General features: G+C 44.0%; 1 protein-coding gene across 2 annotated transcripts in view; it reads right to left on the reverse strand.

Moving 5' to 3' along the window:
- The window catches only part of COL4A2 (collagen type IV alpha 2 chain), a 180,658-nt gene that overhangs the window by 40,513 nt on the left and 115,425 nt on the right, over positions 1–24,720 (reverse strand). For both annotated transcript variants that reach the window (XM_070408599.1, XM_070408598.1), the window contains exons 7-20: positions 24,268–24,384; positions 22,819–22,890; positions 22,425–22,460; positions 22,254–22,316; positions 20,445–20,480; positions 16,506–16,547; positions 14,702–14,791; positions 12,965–13,000; positions 12,292–12,342; positions 11,077–11,121; positions 7,582–7,635; positions 6,609–6,675; positions 3,827–3,937; positions 3,174–3,323 (exon numbers count right to left, since the gene is read on the reverse strand). In XM_070408599.1, coding sequence (XP_070264700.1) covers positions 3,174–3,323; positions 3,827–3,937; positions 6,609–6,675; positions 7,582–7,635; positions 11,077–11,121; positions 12,292–12,342; positions 12,965–13,000; positions 14,702–14,791; positions 16,506–16,547; positions 20,445–20,480; positions 22,254–22,316; positions 22,425–22,460; positions 22,819–22,890; positions 24,268–24,384 — 970 coding nt within the window. The remainder of the gene's footprint in view (positions 1–3,173; positions 3,324–3,826; positions 3,938–6,608; positions 6,676–7,581; positions 7,636–11,076; positions 11,122–12,291; positions 12,343–12,964; positions 13,001–14,701; positions 14,792–16,505; positions 16,548–20,444; positions 20,481–22,253; positions 22,317–22,424; positions 22,461–22,818; positions 22,891–24,267; positions 24,385–24,720) is intronic.

The following is a 24,720-nucleotide window of genomic DNA, read 5'->3' on the forward strand; positions in this document are numbered from 1 at the left end:
AGGGCTCTGGCCTGAGTTCCTGGGTCTGTAGAGATGGGTGAGTCCCAGGAGAGGGGCATGTGGGTGGAGGAGCTGGGGAGCAGGAGAGCCGAGTTCAGTTTTGGACACACAGAGTTGGAGATGTATGTGATACATACAGTGGTGACTACATGTTGAGTTAGCAGTTTGTATTTGGAGCTCAGAACACGGACCTGGGCTCCAGAGAGAGTGCTGGCATAGAGTTTGTACTTAAATTCATGTGAATGGACGAGTTCCCTTAGGTAGAGAGTACAGAGAGAAAAGGGGGTCCAAGAAGGAACTTCAAGGAAGTCCATCATCTACTGGATGGACGGGTAGAGGGGGACACAGAAGAGTCAGCAAATGATCCTAAAAAAAAAAAGGGTCATTGAGATAATATGGGGCATCATGGGAGGCCAGAAGAGAGTGTGTGAGGGAGGGGATGTCGGCTGCATCCCATGCCCAAGAGGCTGCTGATGGAGCAGAATGGCGCCCCCAGGAGGTGGCTCCATGGGGCCTTGGTTACTGGGTCAAGAGCAGTCCAGGCTGAGACTGTGGCTTTATTTTATGTCTACAGGTTCTTCCAATATGTTATGAGAAGTACAGTACCATGGGTAGCTGTTTAATCCCAGATACGTCAGGGAGATCAGCATTTTACATGTGAGACAGAAGTTGTGTGTGTTCCTTAGAGTGTTTGTAAATCTAGTAAAAGGCAAGTGTGGCTATGCGATGCCAGCTTTCCTTCTTCCTGTTTCTTTTTTAAATCTAATAAATCAGTAATTTCAAATAAGTCCTACAGAGTAGCAGTGTGCCTCTCAGATTTGTCAAGATGCGTTCCCTGAACAAATCAGGCAGTGTTTTGTCTTATTCTAGAACAGACACAATGGAACTGCCCTGCCCCACAGTTGATTAAGTTAACTGAGCTGGAACTAGGAGTAAGCAAAATATTTAGCTCAGAAAAAAAACTGACTTCACGGTTTGATTTTGCTGGAACTGCAAATCACTGAAAATTCTGATTTTCATCAGCAACAACACACACACACACAAAAACAGGATGAAATGCAATTAATAAGAAAAAAATCCAACAATTCATTCCAGGGGAACAGTCAAACTCTGAGTGAATCACGGTCATTGATATTAAATTCTTATAATACATGATAGTGTTTTTAAAAAGGCCATTATGGGTGGCTACATTTTGTACAAGAGATTGCTAAAAAAACACAAAGTTTATTGGAAATTGTGTGTCGTGCGGTAAGATAAATAGTCAAAGGGAACTTAAGCTGCATGCTTTTAAAATTTTTAGTTGATAAAATCTATCAAATACCATTCCACCTATTTTATAAATTCTCTCTTCAGTCTACAATGTAAACCAGAAATAAGTTAATGTTTCTACAGGTGACTTATGTTAGTAAATCATAAATTTACTAAGCAAGATGGTATGTGTTTGTGTCTTTATAAAAAAGGAATTTAGTCACAGGAATAATGTCAAGGTTGGCTTTCAATCAAAGTCCTTTAAAGAGGTATGTATGTATGTATATATGTATGTATGTATACATGTATGTATTTCCTTTACTTTTCCAAAAGTACTTTAAAAATATTTTTATTGATTTCAGAGAGCAAGGGAGAGGGAGAGAGAAATAGAAATATCAATGATGAGAATTATGGCTGCCTCCTGCACGCCCCCTACTGGGGATCAAGCCTGCAACTGGCGCATGTTCCCTGACCAGGAGTCCAACGGTGACCTCCTGGTTCATAGGTCAAGCCACACTGGCTGGGCTATGCTTTTATTTTTAACACAGCGCTTTCTGTTGCCAAAAAAGGAAAACTCAACCAATACCATTTACTCAGGAAATATAACACTCATGGCAATGTAGCCATTATAAAGAATGTCACAGTAATAAGTATTATTTCCAGGATAAAAAATAAAATAAAGATATCACTGCTCAAACTATTTGGCAATTTCCAGGGAAATACTTGCACCTAAAAATGTTTAAAAGAATGTGAGAATCTGGTTTCTCCGGTCAAAGGAAAATTGGAAGCACAGAGCCATATTGACTTAAAAATTCACTGTGGAATTCTAAACAGAGTCGGAGAAGTGACTGCTGATCTTTTAGTGGAAGAAGTATGCCTAGAGAGGCTCCTAAGGCTCCCCCAGTTTTCCTTCTAGAGAAGGTCTTCCCAAAGCAGTTAAAGGTCGGGTCTCTGAATTGACCTTTAACTGGCATCAAATACTACCTGTTAGCAAATGTGATGCTCTTCCTCTCTGCAGAGAGGAAGCCATACATGACCACCAGGGGTGATGTCAGAGGATTTAAAGTCAAATATTTTGGAAAGAAGAGGCTGCTCAATTGTGGTCCATGTAACACAGAAAGAAATTGTAACCTCAGGTTTTCTTCTAATGCCTCAACTATCCAATCTCTTCAGGAGATGACATGTTCCCATGAAGAGATTCTACAATGTTCAAAGCACAACTCTTTAAACTCAGAGGCTGACATGAATAACCATGTTTGATGGCACACTTCCCTGCCTCCTGAGAGCATTCTCAACTAAAAGACCCGCCACGGGAAACGCCACTTTGTGCTATGAATTGATGATGCCCCCTAGGTGGCATGTGGGGACAGACTCTCATGCTTGCCTACTTTCTTGATTTTCACAGCTTTTCATCTTGGCCTTGGCTAATGGCTGCCACTTCTTTTTATAGATGGTGCACCCATCCCTTCTTGTCATCAACTATTGCCACCTGCTCAGTTGTAGCTTTGGCTCTGCATGGGCTGAGAAGACATGACTAAGTCTGCTTAAGATTGTTGGCTAAACAGTGGAGAGAGGCTGCAGGTCAAGGTGTGAGGCCTCCGCCCTGGAAGAAGGTGCCTGGAACTTATCACCCGACAGCTTTCAGCTCTCATCTGCTTCCAGCGGGCACCTCTCCCATGTTTCACTGAAGGACAGACAACCCTGACTATGTAATATCCAAGGCACTGTTGCTACTCAACAGGTTTGGCCTTCTTTCATCACTGGCTTTTTCTATTGGCTCTGCAGGGAACTTGCGACACCCTAATGCACTGCCTACTGGTTTACGGCATTATTGTGCAGAAAGCCCAAGTGAAGATATGTCTGGGGCCCAACTTCTTTGTCTGGACACTAGAATGTACACCTCCCATGAGTTTCCATCCACTTACCGTCTGGTCCAGGTGGTCCGGCGGGCCCCTGGAGGCCTTCGGATCCTGGCTTTCCCGGAACTCCTGGTGGGCCGGGGTATAGCGCAGGGATGCCCGGTTCTCCTGGGAAGCCTTTGGGTCCCATTTCACCAGGGAAGCCTCTCTTCACATCTGAAAATCCAACAGCATCACCAGCAGTGTGAAACTTCGGATATTTAGCAGCTGCGTTGGCCTTCCCGTCCATAGGAGGCCACCAGCAGGACTAGTAAATTCACAGTCCATTCAGCAACGTAATGGGCGATGCCAGTGGTATAGTTCCTCATCATTTCCAACTACTTTAAAAAAGCCCCTCTTCCTGCCCCCAAACAATGGCCTGAGAGTTGTTATACAACACCTGGCAACAGCATTTGTTGACTGCTCATGCTCTTCCCAGCCAACTGACAGAATCATGATAGTTACTCATCAGCGGCAAGGTCTAACCTAGTGGGAGAGCTACTGTCACAGAGCCAGTTGTTCTGCGAAGATATCCAGACGTGGCTGGGAGGCCCATCACAGCTGCTAAACCCACTCAATGAGAAAGAGTGCAGCACCAGCCATTGAGGGCCAGTGGTTTCTGTGAGGACCCGAGGGGACTTACTTTTGGTTCTAGCTTTGATACTGTGGAGCCACATTACCTTCATCTATGATGGACGTGCCAGGGAAGCCTGGTGGGCCAGGGTCTCCTGGTGGACCCCGAGCTCCTGAGTCTCCATAGGCCCCTGGAAATCCTGGGTCACCTCTGCCACCTGAAACCGAGACAGGCCTCATGATAAGAACAGGATGGTTGTCTAGGTCCGTGACCGATGGTCACCGTTTCACTGAAGACACATTTACCAATACCCTGCACACGTGTGAAGTATGGTGGGGGCCAGATGTTTAATATGTGTCTTACTTCCTGTTCTCAAGGAGCTCATTCCCAGTCAACAGGGGTAAGGCAGGATCCCTATACAGATCCTAAAACAATGGAGAGGCAACTAAGGCCAAAAAGATACAGAGAGGCTTCAAAGGAGGGGGAGATTATTTTGGGGGGAAATCTGATATTGAGGGACCATGGAGAATAAAGACAGCAGAAGTAGGTTTGGGGGCTATTGCTGTGTGCACTAGGCTTCGTGTGAAATACTTTACAAAGATTTGATTCCCATAAACCATGTGACATAGATAGTATCAGAGTCCCAATTTTACAGAGAGGTGAAGCAGGGTGCCTGGGCCATTCAAGTTCCCTGCAGCAGGTAACCTGACAGTTGAGTTTTGGATAGGGGTGGAGTTTGAGGAGACAGAAGAGGGAGAGGGCAGAGGATGGCGAGGGAAGGGCATTCAGAGATCAGCCCAAACTGACAGTAGAGCGGGGAGTGCTCAGCAAGACTGGGCTGTCAGGGTGCGGAGGGGCAGAGGTGGTGGAAAATCAGGCTGGATAAATAGCTGAGTCTAAAGTGAGAATAAAGAGGGAAATGATATGATTAGGACTCCTCCCATGCACCAGGCACCGTGCCAGGGGGCAAGGAGATGGGGCGCTGCTTCTCTTTGAGTCCCTCTTCCCCTGAGCCTCAGCTCCTGCCTGGGTCGGCTTCTCATGACTATGAGAAGTTGGATGAGTTACAATGAATGCTTAAACAAGCTTCATCTGAAAATAAACACAAAGTGGCATCGCTATGTTCTTTGGCATGTTGGATAAAGACAGGCAAAAGTAGCTATTAAACCGACACGTGGGTCACATCTAAGTGGGACAGCGAGTCCTTGACCCCTGGGCATATGTGATAGGGGTGAGCCAGATGGTCTACTGCAGGGGTGGGCAAACTTTTTGACTCGAGGGCCACAATGGGTTCTTAAACTGGACTGGAGGGCCGGAACAAAAGCATGGATGGAGTGTTTGTGTGAACTAATATAAATTCAAAGTAAACATCATTACATAAAAGGGTACGGTCTTTTTTTTTTTTTTTTTTTTTTTAGTTTTATTCATTTCAAACGGGCCGGATCCGGCCTGCGGGCCGTAGTTTGCCCACGGCTGGTCTACTGGGTACAGGAAGGAAGCATTAGAGTATTTTTATTAAAAAAAACACATAAAGCCCTAGCCGGTTTGGCTCAGTGGATAGAGCGCGGCCTGCGGACTGAAGGGTCCCGGGTTCGATTCCGGTCAAGGGCATGTACCTTGGTTGCAGGCACATCCCCAGTGGGGGGTGTGCGGGAGGCAGCTGGTCAATGTTTCTCTCTCATCGATGTTTCTAGTTCTCTCTCTCTCTCTCCCTTCCTCTCTGTAAAAAATCAATAAAATATATTTTAAGAAATCCCACATAAAAACCCTCATCCATGCCCGGGTCGTGTGGCTCAGTGGTTGAGCATCAACCTATAAATCAGGAGGTCATGGTTCGATTCCCAGTCAGGGCATATGCTCAGATTGCAGGCTCAAGTCCCAGTGAGGGGTGTGCAGGAGGCAGCTGATCAATGATTCTCTCTCATCATTGATATCTCTATCTCTCCCTCTCTCCCTTCCTCTCTGAAATCAATGAAAATATGTTTAAAAAAACACCTAATCCTTTAAAACCCCTATCGGATGTATAAGTTTTAGCATGTACGTTATTCAGTCATTCAGATAAATATTTACTGAGCCCCAACTAGATCTGTTCTAGAAACTGGGGATACAGCAGTGAACCACATAGGCTAAAATCTCTGCCTTCATAGAACCTCCGATAACATGGATAAATCACCTATCCATAAATATATGTATGGTTATTTGGGGGGAGTGCTCAAAACATTAAAACAATTATTTAGAGGGGTGCACATTCGAAAAGGTTCACAGACCATTGCTCTTTCCACAGAATTGGAATCATATTTCAAGTATTTTGGAAGGTTGAGCTAAACTAACAAGACCATTAGCCATACACACGCACAATCCTTCATTCACACACAGGGTCAACTGTATGCGCAGCATCTTCTTAGGTCATGCGCACATATCTGGTGATTTAGTTCCCTGAAGTCTAAAGGGAGGTGACTGTGTACAGATTATAGCTTGTGACCCGGACTGGGTTTCAGGCTAGCATTGGAGCGTAAGCATCTTGGTGGGAGCAGGAACTGGTGAAGGTGGGTTAGGGTTGGTCAGGGTTACGGAGGCCTGCTGAGCAGAAGGACTGGGTGTCTTTAGCGATGCTGTAGATGGCGAGGTCAGAGGATTTCCCAATAGAGGGGTCTCACCTGGAGAGTGGGAGTGCTCTCAGGCAGAGGCAAAAGGGGGGGTCTCCTGTGACACCACACTGAGGCCATGTGGGAAGGTGCACACAAGACAGAAAGTCTATAAAGGCTGTGTCCTAAACATCTTTTGTTTGCTTTGTTTTACATGGACACATCTTTCTTGAAAGTCCATGGCTGTGTGTTCATAACATAAGAGAATGCATTAGTCTCATGCAGGAGAAATCGCATACAAACCTTTAGCTAGAGAAGGATGGGGGGAGTAGGCAGGGGGGCCGGGGGGGCCTGGGTCACCCAGTTCTCCCTGGAGAAAAAAATAAAAGAGGAAAACAAGAATGTGAGACCGGCCTTCTGGAGTTTTGGACACTGCCTGGTTCCGAAGGACAGAGCTGCAGTGGACCTGGAGCTTAGCGTTCTCTTCTGAGTAACTGAACCACAGACTCTGCCTAGGGCACCATCTCCATTATGTTGAGGCAGCAAGTCCTGCATCCCAGACACACCAAGAGACAACTAAGTGCACAGCTGCCAACATCACTTTGAAATCCTTGTCAAACATTGGAGCCAGTCAGGGGGCTGCTTTCTGCAGGGCAGGTTGTTCCGTTGTTGATAACGGCATCTGAGTCACCCTGTAGGGTGAGCTGGGGGGCGGGGGGATGCAACAACATCCTGATACAATGCCACCTGGACTGTAAGAGCTAACGACCTGGAGCCTCTCTGGGTCCCACAGGCCTAACTATGAGTTCCGCTGTCTTCACCAGCTGAAAGGGCTCCCTACCTGGCTGGATTCCCCATCAGCTGGTGCAGCTGCAGCCCACCTGGTCCTCATCCTACTGGGTTTCACTTCTCTGCTGGCCCGTGAATTATCCAAACATGTCAGTCATATCCTCCCTTGGGGACCAGGGGTGTCCCACCCTCTTGTTACTACAAAGCCCCTCCCCCAGCCCCACTGGTTCACTCTGCTCAGTGGGGTCCTGCAGGGCATTGTAGCGTCCTAAGGCTGGGATAATGTGACTAATAGATGCTGTGTGCTCAGTTATCTATTCTTATATAGGTTAGAGCAGAGGTCGCCAACCTTTTGGACCTCACCGACCACCGGTTGGTGACCACTGGGTTAGAGGATACCTCCTTGTCCAACACGGTGAGTAAGAGGTGGTCAGAACACCATCCAAAGAAACCAAGTGAAAACCATCCGAACGAAAACCAAGCTCACCTTGGGTCCCTGGAATCCCACAGAGCCTGGATAGCCATCTGGTCCTCTGCTTCCCTGCAGGAGAGATATTGGTGCTTATTTTTATCTCTGTTATTTACAGAACTGACCAAAATACCATTATTATGTCTAATGACATGAATAATAATTCATTAAAGTCACCTCCTACACGGCCTCTGTTCAAATTTTCCTGATTTTGGTCTCAAAAACATCTTTGTTCTCAAAAAATTGTTCTGTTTATGCATCAGGATCCAAAGTCCAAACATGACATTTGGCTGATATATCTTTTAATTTTCTTATAATAGTTTCTTCTTCCTTTCTACTTATTTTCAGTAACGTTTTGTTGTTGCTATTGAAGAAACTAGGTCATTGGGGCTGCCAATCCCCAGCGTTGGGGACCTGCTACACATGACCTTGTGGTGTTGTGTAACATGATTCTCTACCCTTGACTTTCTCTAAATTAGCAGCTAGATCTAGAAGCTTCCTTAGGCTCAGGTTCACCTTTTAAGCAAGAACTGTTCCTGGAGGGTGCTGTGTCCTTCCCAGTGCATCGGTATAGGATGCACAGATGCGAGTTTAAGTGATTTTATAATTGATCAGTGGGGTCAGGTGTGGACAACCTGATCCATCTATTAAAACCTCCCTCCCAGACGGGCTTTGTAAATTTCAGTGAACACGAAACAGGAGCATTAATGCCGCCCATTTAGTTTCATGTAAAAATAAATAAATCTCTAGTGCTAACTGTTGCTTTCTAATCTCCCCAAATATATATCAACAAAAGCCACATCATATCTGGGTAGATAAGTAGTTTTAAAAAATAATCTAGAAATTTATTCTGTCTTGCTAAAGAATATGTACAGCGAGGCCCCCCCCCCCCCCAAAAAAAAATCAGAATGCCAGGGTGCCAATAATCTAATTATTTTACCAGATATTTTGAAACCGAGGAGCATGTGTGCCGAAAATCGCATTGTCTAGAATGAACTGGGTGGGATTACTTCTGTGTTTTTCATGAAGGCCAATTTTTCTGATATTAAAAATGATCTCCTATTTAGAGGCCATCTCATGAGATAGGTTAGGAATCACTGAAGACCTTGCCAAGGACTGGGGAGCTGGCAACTAGGCATTTAGTCTGAGCTGAGTCCAGGCTGACATAATAATCCAGCTCAAACAACACGCTGGACTTGGCCAAATCTACACACCATTCCATGCCACCCATGCACTGCTCAGCCATGCCGAGACGCCATCAACAAGCAATCACAAGCATCCCCAGAACTAATTAAAGTTCTATCAATCTCTGGTGGGATGAGGGAAGGGTAGCTGATTGTTCCTGCAGAACAAGCAAAATCTTTCCCAGAATCTTCTCTTTTTTGGCTCATTCCTATTTCAATGCATTAATGCTGGTGTGCACAGTTGCTCCTTGGAGCTGCCTTTGGTTACTGGTTCCATTTTACATCCTAAAACCAAAGTCTGTGAGTACAACTGAGATGTTAGTCGGGGAGCCACGGCAACCTGGCAATAAGATAACAACTGATAGACAGGTGGGTGCGGGGTGGCACGAAAACGCAGGATGACCCATTCATGTGTGTATATCCTGGGCATTTCTTATCTTCACAGTCAAAGAAACAATTCCCCCACAGCAGCTGAGATGCCCCACTTAATTGGAAGCATCTGCATCCCCCCCAGTTGCTGCAAGTGCAGGAAGCAAGCTGGAAATTGTGAGCCTTAGATCCTAACATCTGGACCACAGCACTTAGGCGCCCCAGGTGGTCCATGCCTGGTGAACTATTGTCCTTCATTAAGTTTTGAGTTCTAGGGGGTGGCTATGTTGAACTGCATTTTAAAAACACTATAACTCATTAGTGTTGGGTGTAGAAAAACAAATCATAATTATGATTTCACTAGCACATGGCAGGCACACAAAGTATTAACAGCAGTACTTTAGTTTTGTGGGGTTGGTTGAAATGGATTACTTTTAAATGCTCATGTTTGCCATAGTCCTCTGTCTCTTTACAACACTTGCTTACTGTAATCCTTAAACTAGAATTTGGCCTTTAGCCTTTAGTTGGGGGTATTGCATGGACAGCAGCTGTTTCTAGGCATGTGACTTTAGGGGTACTCCTATCAGGTACTAATGCCATGAGAAGGTGGGTATAATTAGGGCAAACCCTGGTGTCATCCCTGGTCCGAGTTTAGGGTAAAAGGATAGGAATAGGAAAAATAAAGTCAATTGAAGTTGCAGGAAAGAATCAAGTTTGGGGCTCCTTGTGAGTGGTCAAAACCAGAACTTGGGGTGGAGACACCTGAGTCTAGAGCTGGGGAGGTCAGAAACCAAATCTGGGGGACCAAGTCCCCTCGGTAGTCCCAGGGGACTGACGAGACCCACTGCTATCGGGATCCCTGTGGTTCTTCAATCCTGCAACGGAGTCGTGAGCGTAATCAGGGCAGTCACGATTTGGAGGCTGAATCGATTTTTTAAAATAGTCTATTTCTATGTGGAAATACTAGCCCATGGGCACCAAGATGTGTGTACCATAATGCCGACTGCATGACTGCTGAAAATAGCAAGCAGCTGGAAGCCACCGCATGGGCTGTTAAGCAAACGTGGAGGAACCTTTCACTGCAATTCTGTGCAGCTTGTTAGGAGAACCATGTACTAGCAGATGTGAATGTGCTTATGCGGAATAATCTCCAGGGCCCATTGGATGAAAAAACAAGTGGCAGGATGATACAGATAGTGTTACTCTCTGTTGTTAAATTATATGCACGTAAAAACACATGTCCTTGTCTGAAAGACTTGTCTGAAACGATACCCACAGAATTATTACCAGTGTTTGCCACAGGGAGAATGCTGTGGGCCTGTGAAAGAAAGACGGTCTGCTACATATTCCATGATCAAATTAGGGAAGGTAATAGATAATTAATTAAAAAATCTATTTCTATGTGTACTCTCTCATATGACCCAGAGTTCAGACAGTTCTAAGCCTGATCCAGATTCACAATGCATTTCTCACATGTTTTCTTCTAAAAAAAGTGCCAAACATCTGTCCACAGAACACATGGCAAAAATAAGTAATTGGGTCATCATTAAAGATAAACAAAGTGTCTACGTGTGTGAGATCAACATGTGAAAAATGTAGGTGAACTCTTGGTCACCACGCTGACAACCTTCCTAAGACTGACACACAGTGACCCAGGCCAGGGGTGACACTGAAGGTACAGGAGCTGTGGCTGCAGGCGCTGGATGAGGGGAAGCCTGAAAGGAAAGAACCACAGGAAGGAACCAAAGGGCTGCTTTGCAAAAATGAGAAAAAGGTAAACAATATGACTCTAGCATTCTGAAGGATCTGGGATGATGCCATGGTAAATGCAGGTAAAATGGTAAATGTTTTTTTTTCTGGGGCACCCCCCCTCCCCTCCCGGAATTCCACAGTCTTCATATTTGATTTCTGTGAGATGTTTCAGGCCTGGAGCCAACTGCATTTCATGCATCGCACTTACTTGCTCTCCTTCTGAACCTCTGTCACCGTAGGTGCCCGGGGGGCCCTGGGGAGGACAGAAAACAGAAGCAATAACAGCTTAGAAGAGGCAGCAGCGTTTCCTGTGGCATCACCATGAGCTGACATGGCCTCAAACAAAGCGCTTTATCATGAGAGTATGGAAACCATCTGAAACCCCTTTTCTTCTCTAAAGGAGATGGCTCATTTTGGCGACACTTTCACATAATGCAGTGGTTCTCAACCTTCTGGCCCTTTAAGTACAGTTCCTCATGTTGTGACCCAACCATAAAATTATTTTCGTGGCTACTTCATAACTGTAATGTTGCTACTGTTAGGAATGGTAATGTAAATATCTGATATGCAGGATGGTCTTAGGCGACCCCTGTGAAAGGGTCGTTCGACTGCCAAAGGGGTCGTGACCCACAGGTTGAGAACCGCTGACATATGCATCATGTCTACCACTTCACAAACTATGGAGAAATCCATAAAGACGGGATGGTGAAAATGGTAAAGATAAAAAAGGCCTGGGTTCCAAAGTGCTCATGAATCTCTGTCCTTATTTTTGGAGATTGTAACACGTCTTTTTAGCGGTAGTGGCTACCATCACAAGGCCACTTTCTCTTCTTCCCGACCCATGGTTTGGCCACATTTCCCAGCTCACTGCGGCTAGGTTTGGCCAGGTGACTGAGTTCTGGCTGATGGAGGGAGGCCTGCCTTAGGGCAGGGGAGCCACAGGGGGCTGAATCTCCTCGAGAGGAGACACTCCCCTGCCCCCTCCCCACCCCACTAGGGACATTTTTGTTGGATTCTTGGGGCAGCAAGAAATCAACTTCTTGTGTGCTGGAATCAGTCTATATTTTTGTCACCACAGGTTGATCTGGCCTAACTAATACAAGCAGAAATGTGTCTGTGTTCTGTTCCCACCCTTCTCCAAATGGAGGTGCACAGTTTTAAGAACCACAGTTAATGGGCGATAACGTTGTGTCCATCCATGTAGGCTCCTCTTGTCCACTGTTGCCAATGGACATTCTGGTTTGGGACGCAGAGGGTGGGGGATGCTGCGTGCGTGGAGGGAGAGGGGGTACGAGGCAAATATCTCTGCACATTGGCTGTGAACCAGAATCTGCTCTCTTCCCCCCCCCCCCCACCCAAATAACGCCCATTTAAAAATAAAAACAAAACAAAATAAGCCCCAGTGATAGAATGCATGCATTACCCGGGGTCCTGGGAAGCCCAGGATTCCTTCCTCTCCCTTCAAGGAAATGCCCTAGGAGAGAACACAGAGACTTGAGCCACAGCCGGCACCTTCTCTCTTTACCTGCAACAGGAATCCCATTTCTCATGCCCCGAGGCCGGTCTGCCTCTGGGGTTCTCTATTCGAGCTCATGGAAGGAAGGGCATAGGGATCTGAGTCTGCCTGCATAGCACCTCTCCCCGCCACATGGTAAGTGGCCATGTGGGAGGGCAGGGAATACCAGGGCAGGCGTGACGAAGACTGAAGAGAGGGCAGAGCGCTCCCCTGGCTGAGACCCCCAGAGCAGAAGCCAGCCCATCACACCTGTCCAGCCCCCCCCACCCACACTTCTTCTTTTTAAAAGCAATTAGATTCATTTTATGAGCTTCACAAAATGTTGATTAACTGGTGTTTACTATGCAAAAAAGGAAGACATTTGAAGACTATTTTCTGAAAAACACACAAAACAAAACAACAACAACAAACACAAAAATATCTGATACAAATAAATGATAACACTTTCTTGCTGTAGACAAATGGGTTGGAAACCAACAGTCCCTGGGTCCCTGTGACCCCTGCACATTCTCATGGCAATAGGATTGCCAAGAATTTGGGAACCACAAGGGAGAAGAAACATCTTTATTGCTTGACTTACTATTGTTCCTTTTTCCCCCTTACTTCCTTTTTCACCCTGTGAAGAAAATGAAAAAAAAAGAAACACGTATTAATTTGAGAATAGTGATACTTAAAATTAATCAGGTTTTGTGATATGAAGTGAAAAGTACTGGACAAAACTTAAACAACCATTATAAATGAATTGTAGCAAGCATCTAAATTTTGCAGCTTCGAAATTCAAGGGAGAAATGTGTTATTTCTTCTGGATTTTCAAGATAGACATGAAATCGTGTTATTTTTGATGTGATGGCAAGGCTGTCTCTACATGGTTTCCTTTGTTACTCCACAGTTGCAGGTGTATAATACCATCCAGTGGTGGGAGAATATGCCCAGAGAAAAGCCCCGAATGACAACACTCATTTAAATAAAATACTATAAGGAGGGTTCTCTGAGGAAGAGACACATTTGGAATGTATTGAAACCCCGAGCAAAGGTGCCTTTGGAAGGCAATGTTAACTCTAAATGATCTTTCTTTTTCTTCCTCTCTTGGTTTAAAATGGCAAAAGAAATGTGACCGGCCAGGTCTGAGCTCTCCATCACTGCTAGGACAGCGCCCAGATCCCTGCTGACCAAGACTGCCCCCTGCAGACTGGCCAGGCCCCAGCCCTGGACGATCCCTGTTGGTGGTAGGAAAGGAAGGAAACGTGTTTTGGATGCTTGAGCACCTCAGTGAGGATCAAACCTGCTTTGGTCTCACTCCATCCTCAGCTCCTGGACAGAGGCCCTACCTGGCTGGTGGTCAGGTCACCACTAGGAGCCACAGGTCTGCCCAGAATCTATCTATGGCTGTCCAGGGACATCTATCTCACTTTCTCAGCCGTGCACAACCACCTGCTTCTGACTCGCTTTCCTCAGGCATGTCTGCTCGCACCAGCCACGTTCCAGGCCATTTCTGTCAACAGTCAAGTCACTTACTACTGAGCTACAGCTGCCCAGATTCATTCCCCCCTAAGGCAGTGGTCACACCTGCCTCTCCCATCCACGACCAAGCACCCAAACCCCATCTTGACAGATACCTGATTGTTGGGAATGATATTCTGGGTTTGGGGTTTTTATTTTGGTTCCCATTGATTGTGCCCGACTTTAGACTAGGTGTTTCACCTGTGTCCACTCCACAGCTCTACAAGGTCGGCATCTGCATTACTATCTGCAGTGGGTACAACGGAACACGAAGGCTTAGGAAGGTGAAGTGGCCCATCCGAACGTGTCAGTGGTAGAGCAGGATGGTGATTTTTACTGGATTCCAAGAGTATGTTTTTAATTAAATGAAACAGTAATAGACATTATAAGGGCCAGAAAATGAATCTGGATAAACAAACAACAACCCCACCGTGACTCTGTCAGTGAAGAGTAAAAGCGGACTTGTTTTGCAGATCACAGTGTTTTGTCAGAGAACTCCACGTACAGGGTTTGAATTATGCTCCGACCATAACCTACGTCTACACTGGAGACTCGCATACTTAAAGATAGATTTGAGATTTTTTATGGATCCTCGTGTTGCTTTAAATTCATCACGATTGTTTAGGATGATGGACTGACATGGTTATTTGACTGAACGAATAGTTGTGCTTTCATGCACAATTTCATGGAGAGGCCTTTCTCTCTTTGCATGCGACTGTCTGAATAAGATCGAATAAAGTTACCTTTTCCCCCCTTGTCTCTCTTTCTTTCTTCTAGTTCCACTGAGAATACAGCCTATTTGGCGGAGCCCCATTACCTTGTACGGGGGGATGGTCTCCTTTCCGGGCCCGGTGATCGGTTGAAAGTCTGACGGAGGCCCGTTGGGCCCTGGGGGTCCGATGTCACCCTGTGAATTGTGTAGCAAAGCAGCAGTCTTTAGATTGAGAAGACACTACCAAACTTTAGCAAAAGCATGCTCCCACCACAAACTGCTTTTTGTCTCTTTGCATATTACTTATCACATGCATACCAATTTTGCAGTGTTCTATTTATAAATCCAAATAAAAATTAGAGTTTAAAATGAAAGAATTGTAACATAAAATTATTTGTATCCCACTTGCATCAATAATCATTTAGAATGTCTGCCTACAAGCTGGTTGGGCTGTTTACAATTTGGGGCTGCATTTGCTTCTGTGGAATTACTTCCTTATGATAAATTTCTATACAAGGAAATTATTAGGTCTGAGGGCTTAATGTCTTCATGGCTCCTGATAGGTATCACTCTATTGTTTGCCTAGATTGGCACACAGATATAAGAAACGCTTAGGAAATGAGTGATTACTCCAGTTTCACCACTACTTCACCATGTAAGGGTGTTTTTATATAATAAAAAGCAGCATCTTTAACCAATATAATATCTAAAGTTTGCTTTAATTTGCATTTTTATCATTAGTAAGAATCACTTTTCTATATGGTACACAGAGGGTGAACCGTATAGATCTGCAACATCACTGGACAATTACCCTGACATATGCTTGCTTGATCTCCTGGGAACTAATTGACACAGAAAGAAAGTTATTCTTGTTTTTTTCTTTTGCTATTTCCATGTATAAACTATATAATATCAGTTTGAACCCAGACATTACATAATATGAACAGGAACAAATTGAAATGATGTATTAGCGGCAGAAAGTGGTACTCCATAGTGTATTCTGAGTGTCTGCTAATATTATACCTAAAAAGTACCTAAACTGTTTGTTCATCTACTCTTTATCTATGGGGGCCTTGAAGGTTTTTTATTTTTTATTAACAATTTGAATAAGCTTTTTGTACATTACAGACATTAACTTCATTTCCATTCTATATAATGTGACTATTCTTCCCAGATTTTTCCTCTTTTTATGTTATTTTGCTATTTTATTATATTTCATTGGACAGGAACTTAAACTTTTATGTATTTACATCATCCAATGTTTTTCTTTTGTAGTTACTTGTACGGTATTAACACAAAGAACAGAGTACTTTTCGCACCCGTGTAGTGAAAGTTTAATGTGCGCTTCAATCAAAAAGTAAAGTGTAAAGCAAAATGAAAATGCTCAAAGGACACCAAACGAACACATCTGTTTTATAGGTTTTGGGGGGAATGCGATGGGGTTGTGCGAGGGTTAGCTCACTGGGTGTGGACACCATGTTGAGCTTTTCCTATGAGTGATCTCAAGTGATCCTCTCAAAGGCCATGCGGTCTTTGAATCTCAGCACTGTGGGCAATGATAAAAGTCCATGTGGTCCTCTTCCCTGCTATGTCACCTGGGCCCTGACCTGGCTTGTTAGTCTGTGGCTCTGGCTCCAGTTTCCTGTCATCCCTGGACTCCCCAATGTTAGAAGATGGCGGAGGTCATGTCTGTGCCACAGGTCTAGGGCCATCCTACATGGTTCACTTCCACTGTCTTATTGCTCCATAACTATCACCAAAGTGATAACATGGCACTTTATAATAATTACTTCCTGTGCAAATGGTCTATTTGAACATCACCTCAAGAGAATAGCATAAGACATAGTCATTGAAATTTCTTTCCTATTACACGTTGCATGCGGCTGCTTTAATCTGTTGTTTCCTTTACCTTGTCACCCTTTTCTCCATAAAAACCTAGTCCTCTGTTGCCCTGAAAGAGAAATGAGTTTCTGTAAGTTTTAAAAGTCTATTATCAGCAGGCTAGAAGGGGTCAATGGGGGGGGGGGGGGGGGAGAGAAGGGGGATATTTTCAACAATAAAGATAAACTTTAAAAAAGTCAATAATCACAGTGAAATAATTTTTTTTTTCTAGAAAAAGAGACTTAAAATATATTTGCAACATCACTGGACAACTATCCTTGTATAACATTCTGGCTTCATGTCTCAGAAACTAATTGACACAAGGAGAAAGTTACTCAAACAAAACAGATTCATAGATACAGAGATTGAAGTAATGGTTGACAGAGGACAGGAGGGTTGGGAGATGCAAGAAGAAGGTGAAGGGATTAAGAGCACAAATTGGTAGTTACAAAAGAGTCACAAGGATGTAAAGTACAGCATAGGGAATATAGTCAATAATCCTATCTAATATATCCCTAATATGCAAATCGACCAAACGGCGGAACGACCAGTTGCTATGATGTGCACTGACCACCAGGGGGCAGACGCTCAACATAGGAGCTGCCCCCTGGTGGTCAGTGTGCTCCCACAGGGGGAGCCACGCTCAGCCAGAAGCCGGGCTCACGGCTGGTGAGCGCAGAGGTGGTGGCAGGAGCCTCTCCTGCCTCCATTGCAGGTGGGTAGTAAGGAGAGACTGGTCCCAGACTGTGAGAGCCCTGGACTGCGAGAGGGATGTCTGACTGCCGGCTTAGGGGTCCCGGACTGCGAGAGGGCACAGGCCGGGCTGAGGGACTGCCCTCCCCAGTGTGCAATTTTCGTACACCGGGTCTCTAGTATTCTAATAACTATGTAGGGTATCAGATGGGTACTAGATTAATTGGGGAGATCACTTTGTAAATTATATGTCTAACCACTATGCTGTACACCTGAAACCAATACAAAATAATATTGAATATTCACTGTAATTGAAAAATTAAGTTAAAAAAAGTTATTGTCTTTTCTTTTGCTATTTCCATATGTAAAGTGTACAACAAAAGTCTGAGCCCAGACATCACATAATTTGAACAGGAACAAACTGAGATGGTGTATCAGTTGCAGAAGGTGGCAGGCACTTGACAGTGCCTTTTGAGCATTCACTAAGATTAAACCTAAATGATGAAAATTCTGGGGTTTGTGAAAACGATAGGCTATTCTTTTAATACAGAGATGCGTTGGAAAAATAAGCAAAACCTCAGAAATAGTGGACTAAGAGCAGTTATTTTGTCACCCTTGGGAATAGTCTACTGTTTGACTTTTGAAATATATTCTACTCTTCAAATATCCTGATGATCAGCAAACTGTATTATTGACTCTATACTTGCTGTATGTACTATAACAGCCCAGGGTCCACTCTCCCTTTAATCCTCTGCAACACAGGAGGAGTCACGGATAGTCACACTGTCATATCCTATGACCTTGGCCTCAGAGCTAATGAGTGGCAGAGCTTGATTTGACCCCAGGTCTTTCTGATTCTTAATCGTTCATCTAGTGCAGTGATGGCGAACCTTTTGAGCTCGGCGTGTCAGCATTTTGAAAAACCCTAACTTAACTCTGGTGCCGTGTCACATATAGAAATTTTTTGATATTTGCAACCATAGTAAAACAAAGACTTTATTTTTGATATTTATTTTATATATTTAAATGCCATTTAACAAAGAAAAATCAACCAAAAAAATGAGTTCGCGTGTCACCTCTGACACGCGTGTCATAGGTTCGCCATCACTGATCTAGTGTCTCTACAGGTATGTGTTTCTGTGGGTCTGGCCCTTTCATATGTAGAAACCAGCCATTTCCGCGCCCCCCCCTCCCCAGCCTCTACCCCCCAGTCCTATATTTGAAGATCATTCTCTCTTCTGCCTCAGCTATTTCTCATTTTGGTAAGACAATCCTAGTTTCATAGAAACATTTCCTACCCTTTAATGATTTTAGGGGATGGTGATTCTTGGGGTTTTAGTCGTTTTCATCTTCCTTTTAGTCTAAGAAGCAAAGCTAGGCCCAGAGATTTAGCAAATATTTAATAGTTCCATAAGTGGAGTTGCCTTATATGGGAGAAATGACTCAACCCTGGTGTCTAAAAGAGGCACATATGAAAAGCTATGCATGCACAGCTTAGAGATATTGCAGGTTCAGTTCCAGATCTCCACAATAAAGTAAATACCGCAATAAAGTGAGTCACATTCATATTTTGGTTTTCCAGTGCATAGAAAAGTTATGTTTATACTGTACTGTAGTCTGTTAAGTGTGCAATAGCATTATGTCTAAAATGACAGTGTACATATATTAATAAAAATTATTTTATAGCTAAATAAATGCTAATCGTCATCTGAGACTGTTAGAAAAATGGCACCAATAGATTTTCTCAACTCAGGGTTGCCATAAGCAACCTTTAATTTGTAAAACACACAGTATTGTCAAAGTGCCATAAAGCGAAGTGCAAAAAAATGAGGTATGCCTGCACTATATTATAGAAATAATACTCTCTCTCTCTCTCTCTCTCTCTCTTTTAAATCTCCAAACGACTGCTTCTTTCCTGGGGTCTCTACATTCCCATCTCAACAGAAGATCACACAGGACCCTATCTGATCTTTCTCTCTGCAGTATACCTCCTGCCCCCTCAATGCCCAGGGATTTTCTGAAAATAAAAACAAAGCATTTAATTAATTTTTGCATTTTTGCTTCTTTCCCACCTGGCTGGGAGCTGAAATCAAAGCACAGAAATGCAGCCAGGCTAGATTAGAACGTGATTTGCTTGGGTCCCCGTGGCCCCTCTGCCTCATGAGCTGGTTATCCAAGTCACCAGGAAGTGACCTGGTGGGGGGTGAGGGCCATTAGTGCGGCAGCCAAGCAGGGATCTGAGATGACCTTGGGGCTGGCCGCCCCATCTTATATCTGCTTCTCTTGGCTGTGGGCCGTTCCCACCCAGCTTTGGGTTGCCAGACAGTGGGGAGTCCAGCGGTGTGGGCAGCAGCCTTAACGAGCTCCAGCCCCAGTCGGAAGCCATTTCAGAGGTGATGGGAGCTGGGGGCCTGGGGGTGGTGGTAGCTGAGGTCCCCAGAAGGTCACAGAGATGGGATTTCTGTGGAATAGGCATGGGAATGTGCAAGCTGGGAGATTTCCTTAGTTGCGTGCAGGCCACGGAATGGTCCTTAAATGTTGGTAATCGTAGCCCGGGAGTTGACTTAAAGTTTTTTTAAATTACAGTTTACATTCAATATTGTTTTGTACTAGGTGTACAGAATAGACTCATGTCAAATTTTGAGCAAATACTTCCTTCACCAACTTCCTACTGTTTGTCTTAGACATTTATCCAACTTTCACAGATGGTACCGAACTCTAGTTCTGTCTCCAGGTTCTAACAAGCCACCTACTTTGTTGTGCTCCAACCAACTTAAGAATCTTTCTCTGATAGAAGCAATCCAGCTTTGGGCTCTAGCTGAATTGAAAATCACTGACTATATATATTCCTAGAGGCTGACATCACACTCTCGTAGAACCTAATTACACCCAGGTAGGGAATGCCATCAGTTCCCCCATACAAACATAGCTACGTTTTGTCCATTCTTATAAATTAACACACATGGATAAACACGAGCTGTCCCTAAATCTACGTTCCTAATCAGTTTGATTTTCATACAACGGGAATGTTATGTGATTTGCAAACAACAAATCATTCAACACACGCACTTATTTAATGTGCCAGAGACGCCAGAGGTACCACTGGGTGCATCTTTGGAGTTTGTAACAGTGAGTCTTAAAAAACTTACAAAACAGTTCTCACTGTGAAATGAGCAATATACAGTTGTCCATGAAGTAGTTCTACAGTCCAGAAGGATATACACGGATACATAAGCCCCCACTTCCCTCTCCCTCACCCCCAACAGTAACTTACTGGCTCTCCAGGGGGCCCGGGGGGTCCAGGTGGTCCCTGCAAAAATAAAAAGATATTTGTAAACTGTTTTCTTTATCCCAGGACCCAGATAGCATCTGCTAGAAAGCCCTGGGAAAGCCATTCACTGTATATTTAGAGCACCATGTCGTATGTATAGAGGTTTCTGATACATCTGTCTCAGCAGGCAGGAAGGGCTGGAGGGGAGAGGGCTGGGGTCAGGCTCAGTTCCCAGAATTTGCCGGCTGTCCACACACAGCTGTTTTGGGTTTGCTTTTCTGAGTTTAGACTTTTGATTTCATCCATGTCCTATTCATGTTTGCTCTGCTCCCATGCCAGGTCCCAGGCCCTGTCACCACAGAGATCGTTTCTCCTGACTCCCCCTGGGCAGGGTCCCCCACAGGCCACTGTCTAACGCTTTTTGCTGGTAGGTCAGCAAATGTTCACAGGCGGACTTAATCTACAGGGTTGAAAGTCCATCCACAAATATCATGACAGGTCTATCTGCAAAGCATTCAGTGTCAATACTACACTTGCGCTGAAGTTTTGAAAGTGCATGAAAAGAATAATTTGTGTCTAAGTGCAGAGAAGTGGGCAGGCGGGGGACTGTGGGTGATTTTAATGGCCACATGAAGAATTTAAAAGTTGTCAGGTCAACTAAGGACCCAGCAGGTACAACCTGCTATTTCATATTTCCTTGAACCGTATGTTTAAAGTATAACCTCCGTTTCCCCTCCCAAGCCATGTGGTATGTGTACTTTGATATAGGAGAACAAAGACGCTCTCATCATAGAATCCTCATTTCATACTATTTGGCCAAATATTTCATAGCAGAGGACTACTTGCAAAAATGACTTTCACAGCCTCAGGGAAACTCATTTTATAGAAACAAAATGAATGATTATAGAAAATTTATGAGTACTCACACCCCCAACTATTAGTATGACTGAATCTTTCCAAGCATACGTGTCTCCATTGTTTCTCAGAATCTGTTAAGAAACTAAATACCACAGCCTCCCTTGAGAGGGTCCCTCATACTTGAGCAATGGGCCTCTGTGAGAATTGTCTCACTACTAAAAACTGTGGGAAAAAGAGTCAGAAACCTTGAAGGAGCCAGTTCATCTCGTGGGTCCTGTGTGGCATGATGGAAGTGGCCTTAAGGCTGCACAGGCACTAGCAACTCTTTCTCCTCCTCTCCCCTCCTTGCATCAAGCCCTCCTCCATCCAAGCATCTGTCTTGTTGCACCTCCCTCTGTCATTTGAGTTGCAGTGGGAGTGAACACCTGTAGACTGCCATTCAGGTGGTGCACTAGGACCATTTTATTAATTGATGTCCAATATTTCACTTGCTATAATGGCCATGCCCAGGTGTGACACACCTGCTATGGTGGCCATGCCCAGGTGTGACACACCTGCTATGGTGGCCATGCCTAGGCAGAACCCATTTCCTTCTTATCACCCTGTTGCACTTTGATCTGCTTTGCCCAGGGATGACACGCCCCTTTTCAGCTTGTTTTGTGGGGCCGAGAGAGGCTGTACATGACTGGAATAGCACCCGGCCAGCAGCAAGTTTAAATTTGACATAGTTGGCAGTGATCTGGTGACCACAAATTTTGAGTCCTCATTCTTCAATCTTAATAGAAGCAAAATGTATACAAGGGATGACCTGTTTCGTCTTGACGCTTTTTATAGTGACCACAAGCATCCTAGTTGTATCGTGAAGCTCCCGCCTGTATCCACGCTGAAGAAGGGGCCTCTCTAGAGGATGCCTGGGTAGTGGTTCAAGAGTGAGCACATGTACGTGGTACTTACTGGTCTTCCTGGAAATCCAAGTGGACCCATTGGTCCCATAGGCCCAGGTCGGCCGGGGGGCCCCTAAGGACAGGCAACAAGAGAAGACTATTAAGAGAAGTTGACTGGTATTTTGGAGTCCTGAATTCTTAAAGTTTTCTTGGAATATTTTCTGATAAAAATAAAACTTACCTGGGAACCGACCAATCCAGGATCTCCGGGTTCACCCTAAATGAGAAGAAATAATTTAAAGAGTTCTAGTTTTTAAGCTAATCTTTAGATTTAGTTACATTTTATTACAACATTGCAAACAAGTATATAAGTTATTGCAGCCGTAACAGGACCTGGTAATGTTAACTAACCTAATACCTGAGGTACAGTGAATATGGGAAAGGGATGCACCCACAATTAAATATAAGATTGAAACAAGTTATTTTTGAATTGATCACAATTTTGGATTATTTTATTCTATGCATTCTGCTACTCCATTCATTCTTACAACTCAGAGTTCACTTGGAAATTAATTTTATTAATCAGAATTTACACTAGGTCACTTAATCAGGTCTCCTACCTCTATTAAACTTACCCTGTATTTGTCGCGGTCCTTTTCAGACAGTGCATAAGGTTCACCTTTCTGGCCTTTGGGTCCTAGGGGCCCCTACAGGAGTACATATATGGTGGAAAGAGGAAAGGGCAAAAAAGTCCATTAACATTCAGAACAGCTATAGTAATTTGGATGGTTAAATACTGACCTTTATGGGCAATGTCTAACTGCTCTTACAGCTCATTTAGATTATTCTGAACACTAATCACTACATCCAACCACAAAGGTGAGACTTTTACTTTCATATTTATCCAACAGTGTCTTTCTTCAAAGTTAAAATGGAAAGACTTTATAGAACTTGTGTTTTTAAAGAACCCAAATGAGCACTCAGTAAACGAATCCTTTAGTAAACCATGCTATTTTTTGGGTACTATTACTTTGTGTTTTCTTTGGCATTAGTGTACTGAAGGTATTAACATGTACTCTGAAGCACCATTTGTGGGAGAGATACTGGGTCACTCTTTAAAACAGAAACTGTGTCAAGTACACATGTGCATGTATAGGTACATGCATGCATGTCTTAACACCTACATATGAAATCAATATTTTAAAGTAATGAATATGTTTGTTGATGATAAAAGTTATTTTATTGGAATAGACTAGAAAATGATGTAGCTTATTTAAAAGTTGAAGTTGTAAAAGAAGAGTCAAAGAAGCGAGAATTGGAAAGCAGAGGTGTTAATGATGATGAGAAATTGATTAGCTCAGGGGGAAACAGGTGAAGGTTATTTATGACTGTTCTTCCCCACCTTAAAAATAAATTTTTTTTTACCAGATAAAATGTTAGCATAACCCTGAATGTGCAGTATTTTGGTGGTAAGAGGGTAACACTACTGAAAAATATTTCAATATTCTTTGCAAAGACCTTGAAAACGAAGTGAGGCCACGAAACAGATTAACATACAAAAGTTCTTCCATTAAAAAACAACACCCTTTCATATTGGATATGCTGAAGAATATCATTGTCCTTTCACGTCACAAAGGATTTTAGAATCGAATCAAGATTTCTAATAATCTTGTGACTAATAATTTTGTCAAACTTTTAGCTTTTTAGAATTTTAGTTTTCGTGTTGCCCTACTATTCAATGTTATTTGAATTGGAGCATGAATATGGAAAATAAAATCGTTTGAATCCAGGAAGATCATGCCTCGATATCTATAAGAAAACCTCCAAGAAGAGAGCAATGCTTCCTCAGGGTATAAAAGACAGGGTTAGCGTGCGCCTGCGGCCCCTACTGGTGAGTGAACAGAAGGCAACACACCATCCTTACAAAGTTTCTCTAAGACCATTTTTTAAGGGTCCTGTGCGAGGCCTTCCGGACGCCATGAAAGAGAATAGGGCACTTCCATACATTTCTGCCGACAGGTGCCAGCCATCCAGGTTCCAGAGCTAACCATGTTAACAGGGTGTGCTGTGCTGATGATACTCACAGGAGACCCGGGGACACCCCCAATGCCAGAGGGTCCCTGGGGGCCTGCGTCTCCCCTGGTCCCATTGCAGCCATCATAGCCAGGTGGTCCTCGGGGTCCACCTTGCCCAGGATGTCCCTGGAAAAGAGGAAAGGAAGTGAGTCGTTCAGCCCAGAGGTGTTTAGTTTTCATAACTGTGGTGAGCAGTAAACTGTCTTGGCATTTCTCCTCTTTGGTTCACTGGGTGCCTGGGAGCACTGTTTTGTCAGGGACAGGATTTTAAAATTCTAGAAAAAAGTTCTAGAAGCAGTGATCTCCTTCTCAGGGACAACAAAGGTGTCTTCATCTGTTATGGCCGACTGACTTTTGGACTTACATTCTAAACAGGTAAGAGATTCACACCTACAGTGGGATTTCATCAGTGGCTTAGCCATAGGTAGACGAACTGCTTTCCTCTTTCTACATTCTTTGGAA

This window comes from Myotis yumanensis, unplaced genomic scaffold, assembly GCF_028538775.1.
Source record: "Myotis yumanensis isolate MYYU_CA2020_CCGP unplaced genomic scaffold, mMyoYum1.0.hap1 SCAF_3, whole genome shotgun sequence".
Classification (NCBI taxonomy): domain Eukaryota; kingdom Metazoa; phylum Chordata; class Mammalia; order Chiroptera; family Vespertilionidae; genus Myotis; species Myotis yumanensis.